This window comes from Doryrhamphus excisus, chromosome 4 (assembly GCF_030265055.1).
Source record: "Doryrhamphus excisus isolate RoL2022-K1 chromosome 4, RoL_Dexc_1.0, whole genome shotgun sequence".
In the NCBI taxonomy this organism is placed as follows: domain Eukaryota; kingdom Metazoa; phylum Chordata; class Actinopteri; order Syngnathiformes; family Syngnathidae; genus Doryrhamphus; species Doryrhamphus excisus.
Genome location: NC_080469.1, coordinates 21,158,151 through 21,181,801, shown reverse-complemented (window position 1 = coordinate 21,181,801; position 23,651 = coordinate 21,158,151). Strand labels below are relative to the sequence as shown.

The 23,651-nt window shown below is 38.6% G+C and overlaps 3 protein-coding genes across 12 annotated transcripts in view; 1 reads left to right on the top strand and 2 right to left on the bottom strand.

Moving 5' to 3' along the window:
* Positions 1-4,967, bottom strand: part of vps13a (vacuolar protein sorting 13 homolog A) — a 63,285-nt gene extending 58,318 nt beyond the window's left edge. For 2 of the 7 annotated variants that reach the window (XM_058070440.1, XM_058070436.1), the window contains exons 1-11: positions 4,674-4,965; positions 2,784-2,827; positions 2,679-2,721; positions 2,503-2,598; positions 2,314-2,415; positions 2,111-2,220; positions 1,806-1,865; positions 1,670-1,729; positions 1,498-1,578; positions 1,307-1,364; positions 18-145 (exon numbers count right to left, since the gene is read on the bottom strand). In XM_058070440.1, coding sequence (XP_057926423.1) covers positions 18-145; positions 1,307-1,364; positions 1,498-1,578; positions 1,670-1,729; positions 1,806-1,865; positions 2,111-2,220; positions 2,314-2,415; positions 2,503-2,598; positions 2,679-2,721; positions 2,784-2,827; positions 4,674-4,773 — 882 coding nt within the window. In that variant the 5' untranslated portion in view covers positions 4,774-4,965. Of the gene's footprint in view, positions 1-17; positions 146-1,306; positions 1,365-1,497; positions 1,579-1,669; positions 1,730-1,805; positions 1,866-2,110; positions 2,416-2,502; positions 2,599-2,678; positions 2,722-2,783; positions 2,828-4,673 lie in introns of all 7 variants that reach the window. The other 5 variants (XM_058070434.1, XM_058070433.1, XM_058070439.1 and 2 more) reach the window with 4 other exon arrangements.
* A 2,638-nt stretch (positions 4,968-7,605) lies between these two features.
* On the top strand, positions 7,606-14,424 carry LOC131127787 (beta-1,3-galactosyl-O-glycosyl-glycoprotein beta-1,6-N-acetylglucosaminyltransferase-like). Its single transcript, XM_058070026.1, has 4 exons — positions 7,606-7,907; positions 9,454-9,547; positions 12,353-12,757; positions 13,939-14,424. Exons 1-4 carry the CDS (start codon positions 7,606-7,608, stop codon positions 14,422-14,424), a joined length of 1,287 nt encoding a protein of 428 aa, XP_057926009.1.
* Positions 14,425-16,621: 2,197 nt separating this feature from the next.
* Positions 16,622-23,651, bottom strand: part of LOC131127991 (protein prune homolog 2-like) — a 47,825-nt gene continuing 40,795 nt past the window's right edge. Inside the window, exons 15-19 of one of the 4 annotated variants that reach the window (XM_058070443.1) lie at positions 22,757-22,888; positions 22,566-22,652; positions 22,250-22,348; positions 19,566-19,602; positions 16,622-17,519 (exon numbers count right to left, since the gene is read on the bottom strand). In XM_058070443.1, the coding sequence (XP_057926426.1) occupies positions 19,566-19,602; positions 22,250-22,348; positions 22,566-22,652; positions 22,757-22,888 (355 nt within the window). In that variant the 3' untranslated portion in view covers positions 16,622-17,519. The remainder of the gene's footprint in view (positions 17,520-19,565; positions 19,603-22,249; positions 22,349-22,565; positions 22,653-22,756; positions 22,889-23,651) is intronic. The other 3 variants (XM_058070442.1, XM_058070441.1, XM_058070444.1) reach the window with 3 other exon arrangements.

The window sequence follows — 23,651 nt, the reverse complement described above, 5'->3', positions numbered from 1 at the left end:
CGTTACACACATCCTACCTGGGGCCTGTTAAGTTCAATAGCCACCTCACTGAGATTGACAATGAGATCCATTTTAGGGGATGAGAAGTCCACTTCACACCTGGGATTCATGCAAAGTTTAGCATCCGCTGAGATTGGACGAAAAACTGCAGCAGTAAAACAAAACAGAATGGGGAAAAAAAAGCGTGCTTAAAACTTGTATCCCAGCTCACTTCAGATGAGAGTATTTAGCCAAAATTCATTCATTCATTTTCTACCGCTTATCTTCACAAGGGCTGCGGGGGGTGCTGGAGCCTATCCCAGCTGTCTTCAGGCAAGAGGCGGGGTACACCCTGGACTGGTGGCCAGCCAATCACAGGGCACATATAGACAAACAACCATTCACACTCACATTTGGAGTCGTCAATTATAACCTAGCATGTTTTTGGTATGTGGGAGGAAACCGGAGTACCCGGAGAAAACCCACGCATGCACAGGGAGAACATGCAAACTCCACACAGAGATGGCCGAGGGTGGAATTGAAGTCAGGTCTCCAAGATGTGAGGCCTGCGCGCTAACCACTATTCCACCGTGCAGCCTTGGGAAGCACAAATCCAAGGAAATACAGCTGGAATAGGTGCAGATTCTGGAAGATCTAGTAGCTGCTCTATAGGAGTCCATAACCCAATACAAAGGGTCAAAAAATGAGCATAATAGGTCCCCTTTAAATATAAGTATAAATATAAAAGTGTTAAAATACGATTGGTAGGTGGTGCAAAGCTGTTAAAGCCACTATAGGAAACAATTGGACTTGAAAGCAGCAGATTCAAGATGACGTGTTGCGATCATCTGCTGGGGAAAGTTAGGAGGATGAAAAACTACTTTTAATATTTCTTACTGTATACTAGCTGGGATGGGGGGGGGGTTAAGAGACAAAGGTTGGTTACTTTTTGGGGATGACACTTGATTAACGACTGGTTAGTAATTTGCAAACTCCACACAGAGATGGCTAAGGGTGGGATTGAACTCAGGTCTCCTAGCTGTCAGGTCTGCGTGCTAACCACTTGACCGCCGTGCAGCCCTTTAGCCAAAATTAAAATCTAAAACTATGCCACAACATAAAGACAAAAAAAAAATTGCTTTACGTGAAAATAATTTATTTACAAATGTAAAACCACAAACTATTGACAATTGTCACATTTGGCACTGAACTGTGTGAGTTAAAATTTGCCCTCCATGTGTCATCGGCTATGCTGTCATTCAAATCTTGACACTTGAATTGTGTTTCATTTTGTTGGTGAAAATGTGAAAATGGGGCTGACACTCACTGAAATCATGGCTGGAAGGAAGAGGCCCCCCGAGGTCCATGCTTCTCTGGAGACACCCCTATGAATAGATCAGAATAGAGAGGGGAGCTACACTTCATGTTCCTTATCCACACATGGAGTGTGTGAATCCAGGTAGGCGAACAAAAACATTAAAGAAACAAAAATAAATAAATAAAACTAAAGTTACTCACCAAGGCCTCATCCGGACTGTGATTGGAGAAGAGGACAGAGTCGACGTTCCAGTAGGCAAACAGTTTATCTAGTTTAACCAACTGAGAGGAAGGAAACATGCATGCAATTAGAAGTGTGCATCCTGATAATCACTCATGCAGCCATGGCAGCAAACGACAAGAACCGTGTTACCTTGTAGAAAAGCCTGGCATGCTCATCCAAAAGACAAGGGTTCCAGTTCTCATCTGAGGTCTACGGGGACAAAGAAAGGTTAGTATATCGTGTGCTGCACATAAAACAGAACAGAATGGACGTCATGTGACATTACCTGGAGGCTGAGGTTGCCCAGAGACACACCAAAGGACAAAGGACATAATGGATTGGTCACCTGAGGAGGAAGATATTTTTCACTCCACTGTTAGGAATGGAATATTTTCCTAGGCACTGCAACATATTTGCAGAGTCAATTCAAGGCCTTTCACTTACTTTTTTGTTATTTTCGCCTAAATGTCCACATAATGTAGCATATATGCTACAACACAATTTTCCAACACAATTTTGATGATTAAAAACAGGCTGCAGGTCGCACTTTAAACACCCGTGTGTCTATGCAATGGCGACAGCGTCACTCACGTCATCCTCATAGCGAACATGGATGTTTGAGATCTTCACTTGGAGATTTTTGATGACCTGAGTGACGAGCTTTTCCACAAAAGTGTCCTGCTTGTGGAGCAAAGGGTTCCCTGTCAAATTAACAGAATACAAAAGATGACTATTGACTAGAGTACATTTCTTGAACTTTTGTTCCCCCCGCTGCAGCCCGTTTAGACACTCACCTATTTCAGCCGCTTTCAGCTTTGTCTCCTCGATTCTCTGCAGTTCCCTTTGACGTGCCTCCTGAAGCTGCTTCTCCTCCTTTTCCTGGTCGTATTTGATACCTGCAGACACCATGATGCATCAACTACTTTGCTGATGCAGTCTTCATAGTTACATCGTATAACAAAGGACACGGACTGCATACTTACTTGCCGTCGGGACTATGAGCAGGAAGACGCCATCCAGTGTGGCCTCCACTGATTGGGTGTAAAGGTTCTTCCATGGAATCTTGAGCTCCAGACGTCCTAGCACAATAAATTACGTGATATTCATCCACAACAAGACAAATGTCCAACATGAGGAGCAACACACTGAAATATCTTACCTATGTGTCCAGCTCTTACTTTAAAGGGAATGTCAAGTTGACTCTGAACATAAAAAAACATGTTATTTTTTTTGTACATGCATTCACAGTATGTGTGCAACTTACCAATGCATTTTCCTTAATTTCAAGATTTGTAAGCACAGCGTCACCTATAATGTGAAAAAAACAAATTTAATATAACTGATTGTTACCATGCAAACTTCCAAGTACACAAAACAGCACACCTACAAAGATGGCGGACAGGTGGCAGCACACAAGTCCCATTTAACTTTCGGACTTAACCGCCTCCTCACCTCCACCCGCTCCCGTCAACACATTACCCCTGTCCTCCAAAACCTCCACTGGCTTCCCATTCCCCAACGCATTCACTTCAAAATTCTTCTCATCACCTACAAAGCCCTCCATGATCTGACCCCCCCCCCATATCTCACAGAACTGCTCCATCCAGACAATCCCCCACGTCCCCTTCGCTCCTCAGACTCCAACCTCCTGGCACTCCCGTGTAAGACCAAGCTCCGAACCTGGGGAGACAGAGCTTTCTCCATCGCTGCCCTCTTTGCCCCATTCACTCCGTGCTTGCCCTGACCTTCCCAGTTTCAAAAAACAACTAAAAACCCACCTCTTTAAATCTGTTTTTAATATCTAACTTTTTATATCGGACTGCTGTGTCCCGCCCCGCTTTTACTCATGTTTTAACTGTGTATTAACGAATGAATGTTGTATTTTAATGTATCTTTTACTCTGTTTTACTTGCTTTTATTCAACTAAATACTTCTGTAAAGTGTATTTGAGTATTTTGAAAAGCGCTATACAAATAATATGTATTATTATTATTATTATTAACATGAAATGACTGAGAATATTGACTTATCATGTTGGAAATTAAATCGGCTCACGTACCACTTGTTGGGAATTCCTGATTTAGAGGATCTTTGAGTAGCATTTTTGGAGCAGGTGCTCCAAAAACGACAGCACAACTCGCCTGTCATGTAGCTATTCTTTGCCCTGCAGTTTTTTAAGTAAGTCCTACAAACAGCATAGTGGTCCTCCACGAGAACACAAGAACAGTTTCTTCCCGTCTGCTGTCAGCCTCATCAACAAGGCCTCATTCTGCCACTTTGACACTTTCACTATATGCGTTACATTAACGCCCAGTTTGGAATCAGACTGCACTTCCGGAATAACAAACAAAAAACAGACTGTGTACGTATATTTATACTGTTATTCTGTATATTTTTGTATTTTTCATTCTTTTTTAATAGATGTGTATGCACCTACTATACCAAAACAAATTCCTAGTATGTGTTTGATCATACCTGGCAATAAACCCTTTTCTGATTCTGATTCATATAGGATCTTTGACTAGTGTTTTGACAAGAATGCGTATGTCACATAAAAAACAAAAACAGCTACAACAAGTAGGCTTTTGACATGAGCTTAAACAAATATGTAATTCTTAAAAACACAAGGATGAAGGCCCAAAGTAATTTTTGAGAATTTTTGAGAAGCACTGTCCTGGAACTCTAAAATCATCAATCGAATAGACGGTTGTGAAAGAGTTTTCTCATGTGAAAGAATAAGCGAATATTGGAAACAACCTCACACGCCCTGTTTGTATGACTTTTTGGAGACGTCTGTAAAATAAATACAACAAATTGTCTGTAGGAAAGGGTGTGACCGTCAACTTAATCGCTGCGAAACTCGCACCAGTCAGGCTACATGCAGCTTTGCACTGGAAATGGGCGTTGATTCAATGCAAGTAGCTGTGAGAAATTCAAAAAGCGGACTATTTAAGCCATAATACATAATTCGGTACCATTGTCCAAGACATGTTGTACACATTTGATTGATTTTGTTGAGCAACGAACTCACACTGACAGCTGAAGTCGCTCCTCTGTGGCGCATGGCGGCCAATGTCAAGCTTGACGTAAGCTAGCTAGCTAGCTGGCTAGCTTAGCCCCAATTGAAATAATAGTAAAAATAAGTGTTTTTTACCTCCCCATATGCCGAGTTTAAGCTGCGAGCTGTCAAGGTTGACAACGTAGTCCCCCAGGAATCTGTTGAGGACGTCTACAACGACGCTTTCGAAGACCATTTTGGACCGCTTCTCATGTACCTGCCACCATGTTTACATTCTCAGCTCACAAGTGTTTTACCCCCCGACGTCACGTGACGTAGCGTAGTGGGCGGGGAAAACGACTGGCAAGTCCAAGCTACATCGCTTCCATTATTTATTACGCTGCTACGTCCATTGCCATAAAAGTTATTACACTAGTACTTCCGTAAGCCCAGTAATGTATCGATCACTCTAACTCCATGATTCGTCATGATACAAACACATCTAAGTGCAAGGAAAGCAAAACCGTAAGTGACGTAGAAGTGACGTCACAGCATCGCCACAGGACCATACCACTTTACAAAGCGAGTCATGCTTATTATGTGACGTCACAATTTGGAAAACGTCATACATATTAAAATCAAAAAAATTTTCTTTCACTCGTTTACCCACAAGGGGGCAACACAAGTCTTTTTGTTCTCGTTTTCAAGTAGTATAGAAAATACACAATACTATATTGTATTGATTAATATAAATAGAAATTTAAAAAAAAAAAACTAAAATTAAATACTGTTAATATGAAGCGAAATAAATGATTCAAAATGTAAAAAATATTCATTTAAATGCTAAATAATTTAAAACATTTGAATCGGATAACTTTCAAGTCAATTTGAAATTATATTTGAATTTATTTTTAATTACATTTGTATTTATTTTTATTATTTTTAATGATTACATGATTTGTCTATTTAAATATTTCTCTTTTATGTTATGAAAGCACCATTAAAAGTGTTGTGGAATTAAATTAAATAAAATGTGATTATTAGATTATTAGTTCAATTGTGAAATTGTTTTCCTAATAAGAACGTTTTTTTCCCAGAACATATAAAATCTAAAATTCTGCTTAAGTAAGTCAAATAACTAATAATTTTTAAATAATTTTCTATATTTAAATATTTCTCTTTTATGTTATGAAAGCACCATTAAAAGTGTTGTGGAATTAAATGAAATAAAATGTGATTATTAGATTATTAGTTCAATTGTGAAATTGTTTTCCTAATAAGAATTTTTATCCCCAGAACATATAAAATCTAAAATTCTGCTTAAGTAAGTCAAATAACTAATAATTTTTAAATAATTTTCTATATTTAAATATTTCTCTTTTATGTTATGAAAGCACCATTAAAAGTGTTGTGGAATTAAATGAAATAAAATGTGATTATTAGATTATTAGTTCAATTGTGAAATTGTTTTCCTAATAAGAATTTTTTTTCCCAGAACACATAAAATCTAAAATTCTGCTTAAGTGAGTCAAATAACTAATAATTTTGAAATAATTTTCTAGATTTAAATATTTCTCTTTTATGTTATGAAAGCACCATTAAAAGTGTTGTGGAATTAAATTAAATTAAATTATATGTGATTATTAGATTATTAGTTCAATTTTGAAATTGTTTTCCTAATAAGAACGATTTTTTCCCAGAACATATAAAATCTAAAATTCTGCTTAAGTAAGTCAAATAACTCATAATTTTTAAATAATTTTCTATATTTAAATATTTCTTTTTTATGTTATGAAAGCACCATTAAAAGTGTTGTGGAATTAAATTAAATAAAATGTGATTATTAGACTATTAGTTCAATTGTTCAATTGTTTTCCTAATAACGATTGTTTTCCCAGAACATATAAAATCTAAAATTCTGTTTAAGTAAGTCAAATAACTAATATTTTTTAAATAATTTTCTATATTTAAATATTTCTCTTTTATGTTATGAAAGCACCATTAAAAGTGTTGTGGAATTAAATTACATTAAATTAAATGTGATTATTAGATTATTAGTTCAATAGTGAAATTGTTTTCCTAATAAGAACGATTTTTTTCCCCAGAACATCTAAAATCTAAAATCCTGCTTAAGTAAGTCAAATAACTTATAATTTTTTAATAATTTTCTATATTTAAATATTTCTCTTTTATGTTATGAAAGCACCATTAGAGTGTTGTGGAATTAAATTAAATTAAATTAAATGTGATTATTAGATTATTAGTTCAATAGTGAAATTGTTTTCCTAATAAGAACGATTTTTTTCCCCAGAACATCTAAAATCTAAAATCCTGCTTAAGTAAGTCAAATAACTTATAATTTTTTAATAATTTTCTATATTTAAATATTTCTCTTTTATGTTATGAAAGCACCATTAGAGTGTTGTGGAATTAAATTAAATTAAATGTGATTATTAGAATATTAGTTCAATTGTAAAATTGTTTTCCTAATAAGAACATTTTTTCCCCAGAACATATAAAATCTAAAATTCTGCTTAAGTAAGTCAAATAACTAATAATTTTTAAATAATTTTCTATATTCAATAGAAGTGTTTGGTATCAATTGACTCCCTTGCATGATATGAAGCAAAATTCACTTTAAGTATTGAAAAAATAATAGTTTGTTGTAAGAAATGGTTACAAAAAGCTTCATTTCTGATGGGAAGATAAAAGAAAAAGGATTGCCACACTTGTGGCAACATTTTAATGACCCGCCAACTTCCTTTTATGTGAGCCATCAATGGGATGGATTGCACCTATATCATGCCTTGAATGTAACATTCGTCGGTGGTATTGCCAGTAATAAGTTAAAAAATGTCAGTATGGGCTATAAACAAACATGGACTTTGTTGTGGGCTTGTCTGCACCTTTTAAAGCGTGTTTGATCAGCAAATGGGTGTGCTCGTATCTTGTTATCTGGTTCCTAGGTGACCAATCAACCATAAAGAAGTCCCCGCAAATCTCCTCTGTGCAGGCTCAAACCTGCATTGGACATTGCCCCCCTGGAGAGAGCGCCTGAGCGTCTTGTCGGCTTGCTGGCCCTCCAGCAATGAGACGAAAGAGATGCTGTCGCCTGTTGCTGAAGCTGGCTCTCCTTCTGGCATCACTGTGGATGCTTTCTATACTCGGCAGCCCCAAGATGGGCTGGAATCCCAGCTCCTCTCTCAGGTACGGCTGGTTGGACTACACGGATGAGGACGACAACCCGGAGAAGGTCTGCAACTGCTCGGCCATCCTGCAGGGAGAGCGGGACATGCTGGAGCAAGCCAAGTTGCTGACCATTACGAAGGACTTCCGCAAGAGGGTCAACATCCCTGATGAGTTTTACACCACTGCTACTAAAGACTGCAGGTGTGTTTACACATATATTTACTATATCATTATACTGCTGTTATTTACATGTTGCATGTACTGGAAAGGCAATAAGGAAGTGGAAAGGATAATGCAGCTCTCTTCTACCACATGGTGACTTATTAACAAGTACAGTCATTCCCTATTGACAGTATTGACATTTACAAATCAAATAACTTTATTCATAGAAAACCCAATGACAACCTTCTAGCTTCCAACATTATAACATCCCTCTAGATATGGAATAGCACCCTTACATGAGTATTTCCCAAAAATAGACATTCATTTATTTTCTACCGCTTTTTCCTCACGAAGGTCGCGGGGGGTGCTGCAGCCTATCCCAGCGGTCTTCGGGCGAGAGGCGGGGTACACCCTGGACTGGTCGCCAGCCAGACAAATAGACAAACAACCATTCACACTCACATTCATACATTCATTCATTCATTCATTTTCTACCGCTTTTTGCTGGAGCCTACCTCAGCTGTCTTCGGGCGAGAGGTGGGGTACACCCTGGACTGGTGGCCAGCCAATCACAGGGCACATATAGACAAACAACCATTCACACTCACATTCATACCTATGGACAATTTGGAGTGGCCAATTAACCTAGCATGTTTTCGGAATGTGGGAGGAAACCGGAGTACCCGGAGAAAACCCATGCTTGCACGGGGAGAACATGCCAACTCTACACAGAGATGGCCGAGGGTGGAATTGAACCCTGGTCTCCTAGCTGTGAGGTCTGCGCGCTAACCACTCGACCCCCGTGCAGCCTTGGGAAGCACAAATCCAAGGAAATACAGCTGGAATAGGTGCAGATTCTGGAAGATCTAGTAGCTGCTCTATAGGAGTCCAAAACCAAATACAAAGGGTCAAAAAATGAGCATTTGGAATGTGGGAGGAAACCGGAGTACCCGGAGAAAACCCACGCATGCACGGGGAGAACATGCAAACTCCACACAGAGATGACCGAGGGTGGAATTGAACCCTGGTCTCCTAGCTGTGAGGTCTGCATGCTAACCACTAGACCGCCGTGCCGCCCCAAAAATAGACATAATCATCGAAAATAAAAGATAATAGAGACACACACTTCAAGTGTTGCCAGGTTCGCTTATATATTTTTTTGCTAATTCCCAAGTTCTTTGTTATTTTGGGCTTATTTCTCTTGCAAAACATCTGGCAACACTGTCACACATACCCCTAGTCTTATTATATGATATACTGGACCTGTACATAGAGGCGTATTTGGGCATTTGGGGCCCACAAGTCTTTGGGGCCCCTCCAAGTTTGATTCTATATTGAATAAAACCCTGCCTTGTACCCCGCCTCTCTTGAAGTCAGCTGGGATAGGTACCTGCTGGGCACTTGGGACCGTTGGCTCCGTCTACGGAATTTTGTGATACACCAGAACAGTGCCTAATGAAACTACATCAGGGGGTTGCTTACAGCCACAGCTTTTAGTACAAATGCTGTTTGTCCTGGTGCTTAGACTGAGAAGAAGAGTTAATTGGAGCATTTATGGTACTTTGTCATTTATTGAATATTGCAGGAAATTCAAGTCAAGCAGGAAATATATAACATTCCCGTTGAGCCAGGAAGAGGAGGACTTCCCACTGGCTTACTCCATGGTGGTGCATCATAAGGTATGACCCTCATACATTCATTTTCTACCTAGCGAGGGTGGCGGGGGGTGCTGGAGCCTATCCCAGCTGTCTTCGGGTGAGAGGCGGGGTACACCCTGGACTGGTGGCCAGCCAATCACAGGGCACATATAGACAAACAACCATTCACACTCACATTCATACCTATGGACAATTTGGAGTCGCCAATTAACCTAGCATGTTTTTGGAATGTGGGAGGAAACCGGAGTACCCAGAGAAAACCCACGCATGCACTGGGAGAACATGCAAACTCCACACAGAGATGGCCAAGGGTGGAATCGAACCCTGGTCCTCCTAGCTGTGAGGTCTGTGCGCTAACCACTTGACCGCCGTGCCGCCCCCTCATACAAACAATAAAAATGCAAAACACACATATATGCAGCAGCTATCCCATACCAGGGTCAAGCATAATAAAAACATGTATTGTACTGAGCAGCCAGGACACGTGTTTTGCTGCATTGTGATAAGTTCCATAGCCGCCTCTATGGTTATCATCCTCCTGTAAATGCCAAAATCCTTCCTTTATTGCAGGTAATTGGTTTCAGACCCCCCCGTGATAAGTGAATTTCCTCAAATTAGGATTTCTTATTTATCGATGGAGTGGAAGGACGGTTATAGGGGTGTTATTTCATGTCTAGAGGGCTCTAACGATGTTAAAAACCATATTAAGACCATCCTAAACAAGTTTTCTAGGCTCTAACTCTGAAAGTATTCCATCTATAATGAAATAACACCTATTACCCAATACAGTATCTGCAGCAAAAGCACACTTGTGTCCTGGCTGCTCAGTACAATACATGTTTTTATTATACTTGACCCTGGTATGGATTCATTATATTATTATTATTATTAGGGATTTCTGCTGCATATGTGCTGCATTTATGGTTATGATGTATGAGGGGACGGCACAGAGGTCAAGTGGTTAGCGCACAGACCTCACAGCTAGGAGGACCAGGGTTCGAGTCCACCCTCGGCCATCTCTGTGTGGAGTTTGCATGTTCTCCCCGTGCATGCGTGGATTTTCTCCGGGTACTCCGGTTTCCTCTCACATTCCAAAAACATGCTCGGTTAATTGGAGACTCCAAATTGTCCATAGGTATGAATGCGATGGGAGCTGAGTGAAGGAAAAACAGGAAGTGACATTGGGGATTCAGAGTTGAGTTTTAGCCCGGCGTGGGTTATGGCAGCAACAGCAGCCCATGTAGAAATATTGTGCGATCATTCAAACCTGCAATAAGAGGCTGCTCTAACGGCTGGTGCTTGTGTGTCTGGAACATTACTGACATCCAGTGCCCAGTATAGAATATTACACATCATCACTACTTTTGAATGCATATTGTCAATGCCTTATATTTATATGAGTACTCATTCATTCATTCATTTTCTACCCCTTTTTTCCTCACGGGGGGGTGCGGGGGGGGTGCTGGAGCCTATCCCAGCTGTCTTCGGGTGAGAGGCGGGGTACACCCTGGACTGGTGGACAACCAATCACAGGGCACATTTCCTGATTTAATTGGAATATTTAATCTGATTTAACAGGAATATTTATTGGTTTCATTAACATGTTTTTAATTAGATAACCTGCTCAGGCCTCACAGCTAGGAGACCCGAGTTCAATCCCACCCTCGGCCATTTCTGTCTATCCCTGGGTTTCGTATGATTGCGTTTTCAATGTCAATTTGATGACATTTTGTCCCAGTTTTCATCCAGCCAAACATTGTATAGAAACAAGCTAGCCTGTTACACAGAACCAAGCCAAAAACTGGCATCGCACAATTAATTTTTTTTACTGCTAAATAGCACATTTAGCAATAACACGATAACAAGTGATGCTGCATGGAGTGAGTGGTTAGCGCGCAGGCCTCACAGCTAGAAGACCCGAGTTCAATTCCACCCTCGGCCATCTCTGTGTGGAGTTTGCATGTTCTCCCCGTGCATGCGTATTAAAGTAAAAATACATTATTTTTTTAAGTATAAGAAACAAAACAACGATGCAATTTTAGAAAAATTAGGTTGTGTAAAAGGTTATAATGTCACAAGAATAAAATCAAAATAAACATTAGTAATGGGAAAAAAATCATAAATATGTGAAGATCACAGGAATAAAGTCAAAATAAACAATATTAATGGAAAAAAAGTCATAATTATGTGAAGATCACAGGAATAAAGTCAAAATAAACAATACCAATGGAAAAAAAGTCATAATTATGTGAAGATCACAGGAATAAAGTCAAAATAAACAATACTAATGGAAAAAAGTCATATTTATGTAAAGATCACAGGAATAAAATCGAATATTCTCATAGCTAGAGCATGGAAAGCCTGTCTATGACTCTCTAAATAGGATTTTTACCATTATTAGAGCCCCGTAGACATGAAATAACATCCCTATAGTCACCCTTACATTTATATTATTCTTTGTTTACACCACATTGCGTGTGTGGAGTTTGCATGTTCTCCCCGTGCATGCGTGGGTTTTCTCCGGGTACTCCGGTTTCCTCCCACATTCCAAAAACATGCTAGGTTAATTGGCGACTCCAAATTGTCCATAGGTATGAATGTGAGTGTGAATGGTTGTTTGTCTATATGTGCCCTGTGATTGGCTGGCCACCAGTCCAGGGTGTTCCCCGCCTCTCACCCGAAGACAGCTGGGATAGGCTCCAGCACCCTGAGAATAAGCGGTAGAAAATGAATGAATTAATTAATAACCTTCTTAAATAAATGTGTTGCATGATGGGAAATGTAGTGATGTTGAATATGAGTCATAATTACTTGCACATCCAATAGGTGCAGAATTTCGAACGTCTGCTGCGAGCCATCTACGCACCTCAAAACATCTACTGTGTCCACGTGGACAAAAAAGCCTCCGCGTCTGTTCTCTCGGCCATCACCTCCATCATCTCCTGCTTCCCAAACATCTTCCTGGCGAGCCGCTCTGAGAGCGTGGTCTACGCCAGCTGGTCCCGCGTCCAGGCCGACCTCAACTGCATGGCGGACCTGTTCAACGCCAGCGCCACGTGGAAGTACTTCATTAACCTCTGCGGACAGGACTTTCCTCTCAAGACCAACTTGGAGATGGTGAGGGCCCTCCGCTCGCTCAACGGAGCCAACAGCCTGGAGTCGGAGAAGATGCCCAAGAGTAAGATGTGGAGGGTGGAGAAAGTTCATCAGATAGTTGATGGACACATGAAGGTATGGGTTTACGTTCTCAACTGGTGGGCCGCAGCTGCAATTAGCATAGCGCTGTGGGGCCTATTATTAGTAAAAATACATTTTTGAAAGCATATTTAAGCAAATTTAACTTATGTTTGGTCTATATCAGGGGTCTCAAACTCAATTTACTTGGGGGCCACTAGAGCTAAGGTCTGGGTGAGACTGGGCCGCATCAGGTTTTCCAAAAAAACCCCAAAAAACGCATTTATTAAAAACAGAAAAATTAATAAACTTTGCTTTGGTTCCGATTTTCTACAATAAAAGCTCTGATAAAACATTCCACTGTTCTCAAATATCTTAATTTTTATTTTTCTACACAAAATAAGATGAAAAATAAATAAACAAATCAAGAATAAAGAAAATCAATCAATCAGTAATAAATAAATAAATATAATAATAATAATAAAACGGCAAATAATAAAAAGTTAAGAAACCACATATAGTTGGTGGGTAGACAAATTATTTTTTTCAGATTAAAATGAACAAAGCATTATTAGAGCCCTGTAGACATGACAAAACACGACTATAGTCACATTTATACTCTTTTTATTTACAACATATTGCGCAACTGCAGGGTCTTGAGACACATGCTAACTCGCAAACTAGAGAGCTAGCGACCTAAACCGTAGCCTTCAAGTTAAATTTCCTTTAAACTTAAATAGCCAAAAACTTACCACTTCCACACGGATAGGGAGGATAACTATTAACAGTTATTTAACCTTTAACATGAACATTAATCAAACGTAATAATTTTTTCTGGGTACATGATACCATACAGCATCCATATCAAACTTGCGGCGGCCGCACTAACATTAAACTTTCATATCAAGGCGGGGGCCTCAAACTAGTGTCCTGTGTGCCACATTTGGCCCGCGGGCCGCTTGTTTGAGACCCCTGGTCTATATTAAGCATTTTCAAGCATAAAATAGCTAAATGAAGTAACTTCATGAACTAAAATACTATTTCATTCCCATAAGTACAAAAATATTCAATTTATTTATTTTGTATGTACTTTGTGGAAATTCTCTTATCGTGGTTGTGTCTGGTCTGGGACAGTACACGCTTTTGTGAGATACTGGGAAAATCTGTGCCGCAGCTTTTGCCTCCCCCAAAAGAATCTAAGCGTTCCCATTTCACTAACTCCAGTGTTCCTGTCACAGGACGTGGGAAAGCCAAAGGATCCAGCGCCCTTCAACCTCTCCATTCTTTCCGGCAACGCTTACATCGTGGTCACCCGAGCTTATGTCCAAAGCGTCCTGGAGGACAAACGTGTCCAGGCGCTGATCGACTGGGCCGCGGACACCTACAGTCCCGATGAGTTCCTATGGGCGACCATTCAAAGGATCCCCGGTATCCCTGGATCCACATGGACCAACACTAAGTACGACATGAGCGATATCAACGCTATAGCGCGACTGGTCAAGTGGGAGTGGCACGAGGGCGCACGGGCTTCGGCGGACGCCGTGTACCCCGAGTGTCATGGCACCCACGTGAGGGCCATATGTGTTTATGGTGCAGGGGACCTGCAGTGGATGTTGGAGCAGCACCACCTCTTTGCTAACAAGTTCGATACCGACTTGGACTCTGTGGCTGTCTACTGTTTGGAAAAGTACCTGAGACAAAAAGCTCTGGCTGCTTTACAGTAGATGGAAGTGGAATGGCGACGCTATTAGCTTTTAGCTTCACCAGTGGTGTCATTAGGCCTATTTTAGGGGGGCTTCATTTTTTTTCTCATTTATTTATTTTTTTTACAAAAAAAATATCTTACACATTTTATACAATAGGGCAAGAATAGGAGTTAAAATAAATATTCACATTACCTGTCATTAATTTATAATCATAAATCTGTCCATTTCCTTTTATTTCATGGTGCAAGGTACCCAGTCCATTCCCCTTAGCCATGTACCTACCTTTGCAGCACACAAAGCCAACTATTGACTAGAGCAGCAGTAGAAGAAGAACGTATATACATAGGTTTTTCCAAAAAAGTAAGTATTCATCACTGCTGGTAGCAATTAGTTAGCTCCCGCCCAGTTAACAGCTTCTTTATTTCCAACATGAAAAACATCCAAAGCACAACAAACCAACCAAAATCATTCATTCATTTTCTACCGCTTGTCCCCACGAGGGTCCCCACCCTGGACTGGTGGCCAGCCAATCACAGGGCACATATAGACAAACAACCATTCACACTCACATTCATACCTATGGTCAATTTGGAGTCGCTAATTAACCTAGCATGTTTTTGGAATGTGGGAGGAAACCGGAGTACCCGGAGAAAACCCGCGCATGCACAAGAAGAACATGCTCCACACAGAGATGGCCGAGGGTGGAATTGAAGTCAGGTCTCCAAGATGTGAGGCCTGCGCGCTAACCACTATTCCACCATGCAGCCTTGGGAAGCACAAATCCAAGGAAATACAGCTGGAATAGGTGCAGATTCTGAAAGATCTAGTAGCTGCTCTATAGGAGTCCACAACCCAAAACAAAGGGTCAAAAAATGAGCATTTGGAATGTGGGAGGAAACCGGAGTACCCGGAGAAAATCCACGCATGCACGGGGAGAACATGCAAACTCCACACAGAGATGGCCGAGGGTGGAATTGAACCCGGATCTCCTAGCTGTTCCTTATTTGTTTTTTTGGATTTTCTAATGCCTACTACATTCATTCATATCATATCAATTCCACCCTCGGCCATCTCTGTGTGGAGTTGGCATGTTCTCCCCGTGCATGCGTGGGTTTTCTCCGGGTACTCCGGTTTCCTCCCACATTCCAAAAACATGCTAGGTTAATTGGCGACTCCAAATTGTCCATAGGTATGAATGTGAGTGTGAATGGTTGTTTGTCTAAATGTGCCCTGTGATTGGCTCCTCCCACATTCCAAAAACATGCTAGGTTAATTGGCGACTCCAAATTGTCCATAAGTATGAATGAGTGTGAATGGTTGTTTGTCTAAATGTGCCCTGTGATTGGCTCCTCCCACATTCCAAATGCTCATTTTTTTTACCCTTTGTATTGGGTTGTGGACTCCTATAGAGCAGCTACTAGATCTTCCAGAATCTGCACCTATTCCAACACCCCCGCGACCCTCGTGAGGATAAACGGTAGAAAATGAATGAATGAATGAATTGCTTTTGAGAATGAAAAAATAGAAATTATTATGTTACACCACACATCAGCTACAGACCCAATGTGTGTGTTTATTTACTTCCTACATGGTTTATTTCCTCTTATTGTCTCCTATATTGAGTAATAAATGTATAACCATTTAAAACTGCCATTGATGAGACAATAGCCACCACAGGGAGTATGCTGTCCAGGGAAACACACAAAAAACATTATTTACGTCTAATATGTCTTATTTTTCTGATTATTTCTACTATATTGGGTAATACAAATGTAAAGGTGACTATAGGGGTGTTATTTCATGCCTAGAGGACTCTAATGTTTAAAAACTTACAGGATTTCTATGCCATAAATACAAAAATATCTATTTTTTAGTTGCATCCTTTATAGCGGTGGGGTCCGGAACCAATTAACCGCAGTAAATATTTACATTTGATTATGTCTCTCATCAATATTTTTTTATTTTATTTTTTTTATTTTGGCAAATATATGAAACATTACAGTGCATTTCTTACATCAATCAAAATATAACTTTCCATTATTTACATTTGTATTCAACTATCTGATCACAAGCCCAAAAGGAGTAGGATGAAGCAAAAGCTTATAAATGCCTACATCTTTTTGCAAGATATAATCATGTTCATGCCACTGTCATTGTAATATTATTATTATTATCATAATTGTTATAATCTTTATCATTATTACCATCATTATAATCATCATTAATATTACCATTTTCATCATTATAGTTAACAATTTTTTTATTTTTTTTATTTTTAATTATTTAATTTTACAGACTTCATTGCTTTTGCTTCAATATTACCAAGAACTGTTACTTATTGTGACTTTAAGCTACACATTTCCCGATACTGTATGTACACAACTAGTTGTATTATTCACTCACTCTTATTTAACTTAATTTATGTGGAAAAAATACACAAGAGCTCAGTAGTTTGGTCGAAGTTTTTATTGTTTAGGTTCTCAGTAAAGAAATGAAACTTTAAAACAGTCAAGTGGATTTTTGTTGTTGTCGTTTTTCGAACCAGCAGTTACAAAGTAAGACATCCGGTATGTTTATATTCATTTAACTTGGCCGTGGAATAACAAATAGAAGTACTTGCGTTCGCTCCGATATTTCATCCATACCCGTCAAACACACACACACACACACACACATAAAGCATGCACAAGTCACTGCAGAGACATTCAAGTGCTATGATGCTACCTTAATGACCTCACAGGTTCACAGTGATAGAAAGATTAACTGTAGACGGACAGCAGCATCATCTAAGTGTTATTCATCTGGACGTTTTGTACAGTACAGTCGTTTCATGTACATATGTGTAAACTCTGACATAGTCCAAAATATTATTAGTGCATAAGAGAGAGTCAAGATTATTTAGTTGTCAAGTGGGAAATTAACAAAGCCTGAAATATTAATAAATGGATTCCAGTCCAATGGTCGAGTAAATGCGGCCTCCAGTCTGTTCATGCCAAGAGGCACACTTGTTATTTTCTGCCGTGGAAAGTGACGTCACAGCGAGGGGACAAGACAAGACAACAAGCGGCCGTCGGACTGTTTGTCAAACGGCCAAACTCCTCTTCCTGTCAGCCCTGGAAAGGGAGAAACAATGGAAAAGTGTCTCCGTGGATAACTGGAAGAGCCATTCTATAAGATGATTATTATTAGCGCTCCAATGCATAAAAAAAAAATCATGACAAGACAAGACGCACAAAAAAAGTCTCAAGGACCACAGCCTGAAAACACACAGCACGTCGGCCATTTTGGTTTTAAGCAGTGGCGGTGGAGGTAGCGTTTCAAGTCAAACTCCTCTCAAAGATTTAGTCCAAGATTTAACTGCATGGACGAGACAGATTTGTTTGCATTATTGCCTCTAAGACAGGGGCAAGCAAACTGCGGCCCGGGAGCCACATCCGGCCCACCAAGTGTTTGAATACGGCCCGTCCGTTCTTTCCAAAAGTATTTCATTTAAACTCAACATATATATTATAATATTACATTATTATTCTATAATAACATATTATTATAAAATAATAATAATTATAATATAATATACAATATTATAATACAAATTATTATTATTAATAATAATCAATTTAATTTATACTGCACTTTACATCAAATAAATGATCTCAAAGTGCACATATAGCGCTTAATTAATAATAATAAATACATAATAAACAAATAAGTATTATATAAGAATAATACATTATTATATATAATAATAATATTTATAATATTATATTATTATATAATAATAAATTATTATAAAACAATAATAATATATTATATATGATTATTATGATTAATAATAATAACAATAATTATTGTTATTATTATTAATAATTATTATTATTGTTGTTATTATTAATCATAATAATAATATATGATATATATTATTATAATTATTATAATAAATTATTATAAAATAATAATAATATATTATATATTATTATTATGATTAATAATAATAATATATTATTATTATTTTATAATAGTTTATTATTATATAATAATATAATCAATTAATACAATCAATTTAATTTATAATGCACTTTACATCAAATAAATGATCTCAAAGTGCACATATAGTGCTTAATTAATAATAATAAATACATAATGAATAAATAAATAATAATTATTATTATATAAGAATAATAATACATTATTATATATAATAATATTATATACATTATAATATTATATTATATAATAAAAATTTTTTTTATAAAATAATAATAATAATATATTATATATTATTGTTATTATTATTAACAATAACAATAATCAATTTAATTTATAATGCATTTTACATCAAATATATATAGCGCTAAATTAATAATAATAATAATAACTACATAATAAATAAATAAAAATTATATTGTATGATATAATAATAATACATTATTATATATAATATAATATATGTTATAATATTATATTATTATATAATAATAAATTATTATAAAATAATAATACTTTTACTTATAACGCATTTTACTTCAAAGAAATGATCTCAAAGTGCACATATAGCAGATTGCATGACACTTTTACAGATAACAATAAAAAAAAATACATTTTCTTACATAAACAATGCGGCCCACGAGTCAAAAAGTTTGCCCACCCCTGCTCTAAGAGGAGGATGCCGACAAAGTCAGATCCTTGACCTAAACCGCAGACGCCAGGAAGATCATCGTTATACCTCATCTTATATACTCTAACCAGTTATTTTTTAACATCAATAATAATTTGGGGTGCAAAGTGGAAATGTAAAAGGTAGCTCTCTTCAAGCAAGAGAACCAATGTTCAGTGTACCAATGATCAGTCAGAGTAAATACCACTGATGGCTTCAGCAAGTGTAACACGCACAGGTTCCACACCAACAGCTGGGGAGCCATACCAACCTTTTAAAGCGCATGTAGAGGTAGGTAAATCTGCAGCTGCCATTTTGTGGAGTTACTAAAAACAACATTGGGAAGTTGCCTCCAACCACAGCTGTACATGCCCAGATTTTTTGAGCGGGCATTAATTAGAGACTCGAGTATTAGGTGCTAATATATAGGCGCCACCTACTGGCATGCATAACCATATACATGCTTACGTGTTTACATGCATACGGTGTTGTGGAAAAGAGTTACCTACTTTCCTGCGGTGTCCTTCAAATCTGTGTCCAGTCTAGTGTAGCATTACAATGTAGGGCAGAGAAGAGAAAGATAATGAGAAATGTAAACACGTGAAGAGGGGGCATTTTGGGGGGGGTTGGGGCGCGACCTAATTGTTGGTCAAAGGAAAGGGGGGGGACTGTGGGGTTGGGGGCTTGTATGGGGTAGAAAGTGGCTTCAAATGCAGGCAGGAAGCAAAACAAGGCCAGCTGGAACTTTAAAGGGGACCTATTATTATAATTATTATTATTATTATGCCTTTTCTACTTTTCTGACCTCGAAATGTAGTTAGTTTAGAAGTGAGCCCTGAAAGAGGTTTGGGATGGCTGAAAACGCATTGCAAAAAAAAAAAAAAACTGTTCTTTGTGATGTCACAGAGGAGCGGGGTTCCTTATAGGCCAGTGGTACCTCTGACAAAGTGTGTCCGACAATGAGTGCTCCTCCTCGGGTAGGAGGAGCTTTAAGTCGGAGGTTTTCGAATAGCTCTCCAAATACTTTATTCATTTATTATCAACTCCTATACCCACTATATTAAAAGTGGGGTTGGTTGGTAGCTAGGAAGCACTTTGGCCGTGTGACCAATCACAGCGGAGAAGGCGTGCCCGGAGGCGGTCAGTGGGTGGAATAAATTAAAACAGACCGTTTTGGTGGGAAGCACAATTCATTCATTCATTTTCTACCGCTTATCCTCACGAGGGTCGCGGGGGTGCTGGAGCCTATCCCAGCTGTCTTCGGGCGAGAGGCGGGGTCCACCTGGACTGGTGGCCAGCCAATCACAGGGCACATATAGACAAACAACCATTCACACTCACATTCATACCTATGGACAATTTGGAGTCGCCAATTAACCTAGCATGTTTTTGGAATGTGGGAGGAAACCGGAGTACCCGGAGAAAACCCACGCATGCACAGGGAGAACATGCAAACTCCACACAGAGATGGCCGAGGGTGGAATTGAAGTCAGGTCTCCAAGATGTGAGGCCTGCGCGCTAACCACTATTCCACCGCGCAGCCTTGGGAAGTACAAATCCAAGGAAATACAGCTGGAATAGGTGCAGATTCTGGAAGATCTAGTAGCTGCTCTATATGAGCCCATAACCCAATACAAAGGGTCAAAAAATGAGCATAATAGGTCCCCTTTAAATATAAGTATAAATATAAAAGTGTTAAAATACGATTGGTAGGTGGTGCAAAGCTGTTAAAGCCACTATAGGAAACAATTGGACTTGAAAGCAGCAGATTCAAGATGACGTGTTGCGATCATCTGCTGGCGAAAGTTAGGAGGATGAAAAACTACTTTTAATATTTCTTACTGTATACTAGCTGGGATAGGGTGGGGGTTTAACAGACAAAGGTTGGTTATTTTTAGGGGATGACACTTGATTAACGACTGGTTAGTAATTTATTTAATTTTTTTACCTCATGCATGCAAATGTTTGTGTAGCCCTCTCCTGATCATACCTTGCAGAGCAGAGTGAGACATATATAAAGGGGTCCAGTTGCTTGTTGCTGGGTCATACTATGAACTATTAGGTCACAGTTCATATTACATGCGGCCCGCGGGACAAATATGGCCCGCAGGACACGAGTTTGAGGCCCCCGCCTTGATATGAAAGTTTAATGTTAGTGCGGCCCGCGCAAGTTTGATATGGATGCTGTATGGTATCATGTACCCAGAAAAAATTATTAAGTTTGATTAATGTTCATGTTAAAGGTTAAATAACTGTTAATATTTATCCTCCCTATCCGTGTGGAAGTGGTAAGTTTTTGGCTGTTTAAGTTTAAAGGAAATAACTTGAAGGCTACCGTTTAGGTCGCTAGCTCTCTAGTTTGCGAGTTAGCATGTGTCTCAAGACCCTGCAGTTGCGCAATATGTTGTAAATAAAAAGAGTATAAATGTGACTATAGTCGTGTTTTGTCATGTCTACAGGGCTCTAATAATGCTTTGTTCATTTTAATCTGAAAAAAATTGTTTGTCTACCCACCAACTATATGTGGTTTTTATACGTTTTTATTATTTGCCGTTTTATTATTATTATTATTATTATATTTATTTATTTATTACTGATTGATTGATTTTCTTTATTCTTGATTTGTTTATTTATTTGTCTTTATTTATTTTGTGTAGAAAAATAAAAAGTAAGATATTTGAGAACAGTGGCATGTTTTATCAGAGCTTTTCTTGTAGAAAATTAAAGTTTTAAAAAAATTTTTGTTTTTAATAAATGCGTTTTTTTTTTTTTGTTTTTTTGAAAACCTGATGCGGCCCAGTCTCACCCAGACCCGAGCTCCAGTGGCCCCCAAGTAAATTGAGTTTGAGGCCCCTGATATACAGTCTATAATAAATGCCTAAAATATCCATATCGTACTTTTTAATATCGATACAGTATCGTGGAACGAAGTATCGCGATATATCGTTTTATTATTATTATTATATTTATTTATTACTGATTGATTGATTTTCTTTATTCTTGATTTGTTTATTTATTTTTTAGAAAATCGGAACCAAAGCACTGAAAAAGTTTTTGAAAACTTGATGCGGCCCAGCCTTGCCCAGACCCTAGCTCCAGTGGCCCCCAGGTAAATTGAGTTTGAGACCCCTGATGTAGACGCAGCGGGTGAACCTATGGAAGTGTGCATGTATTTGAGAGCAAACTCACTTGATGATGCTGGGTGGAATGTGGACGTATTCCATGGGGATGATCTGGCCGAGCTCCTGCAGACTACTAACATACTTTATCTTGCTGCTGAATTTTGAGCTGAAAGAAAACACACAAAAACAACAAATACATATAATTTGAGTATATATTATTGATATTGATGCTCTCTAAATGGTCCACACATAAAACACACATTTCTCCTATAGTCGCAGAATGCTAGATGATTATTCCACTTTTTCATGCACTCCAAATCATTATTTAAATCACAACAGTCAGTGTGCTTCAATGTAAATGTCAGTGCATAAGCTGTTGAGACCTTATGAAGGGTCTGGTGATGCCCAGCAATGTTCTTATAAACCAGGAAGGATGAACAATGATGAACATCTTCAGGTTCTTCTTCAGTCTGCAGGAGAACAATGTCAGAAATTAAAAAAAAACACTTTTCCTCAATATTAATTTCCAGACATGTGATGATGCAATAAATAAACACACAATGCACTGCCATACCTCCTGTCAATCATTTGGTAGCATTTCTTCATCCACGAGAAGCCGGGCATCCTCCTGCGAGGCGTGGCACCATTGAGGTAGACGATCATGTAGTCTTCTGCTACCATGAGCTCCAAGGTGCTTATTACGTACCTGAATAGGAAGACATTTAGTAATAAATAAATAAGTAATAAATGAAAAACTGAATTTTGTGGGGACAATACTATAGAAAGTACATTTGTATATACTTTAAGGTAGTCTGAATGCAGCTTAGACTTGGACAAATGTTATTGATCCAATAGAGAACATGCAATATGAATAATATATAATCAAATAAAAACATAAGATAAACAAAACTTGCATATTTACAAATTGTGAGTAAAAATATACTCAATTTATCCTTTACGCAAGGTAGGACAGACAATAATGTGAATGATCTTTTACAAGACAGGTGAGGAGGCTGCACGGTGTTAAAGTGGTTACCACGCATGCCTCACAGCTAGGGGACCCGAGTTCAATCCCACCCTCGGCCATCTCTGTGTGGAGTTTGCATGTTCTCCCCGTGCATGCGTGGGTTTTCTCCGGGTACTCCGGTTTCCTCCCACATTCCAAAAACATGCTAGGTTAATTGGCATTATTAGAGCCATCGAGACATGAAATAACACCCCTATAGTCCAGGTATAGGTATGAATGTGAGTGTGAATGGTTGTTTGTCTAAATGTGCCCTGTGATTGGCTGGCCACCAGTCCAGGGTGTACCCAGCCTCTCCCCCGAAGACAGCTGGGATAGGCTCCAGCACCCCCTGCGACCCTCGTGAGGAAAAGCGGTAGAACATGAATGAATGAATGAATTATTTACGAATTATTTATTTATGTGCTCTCATGTTCATGCATTAACATTTCCCTTCAATGCATGC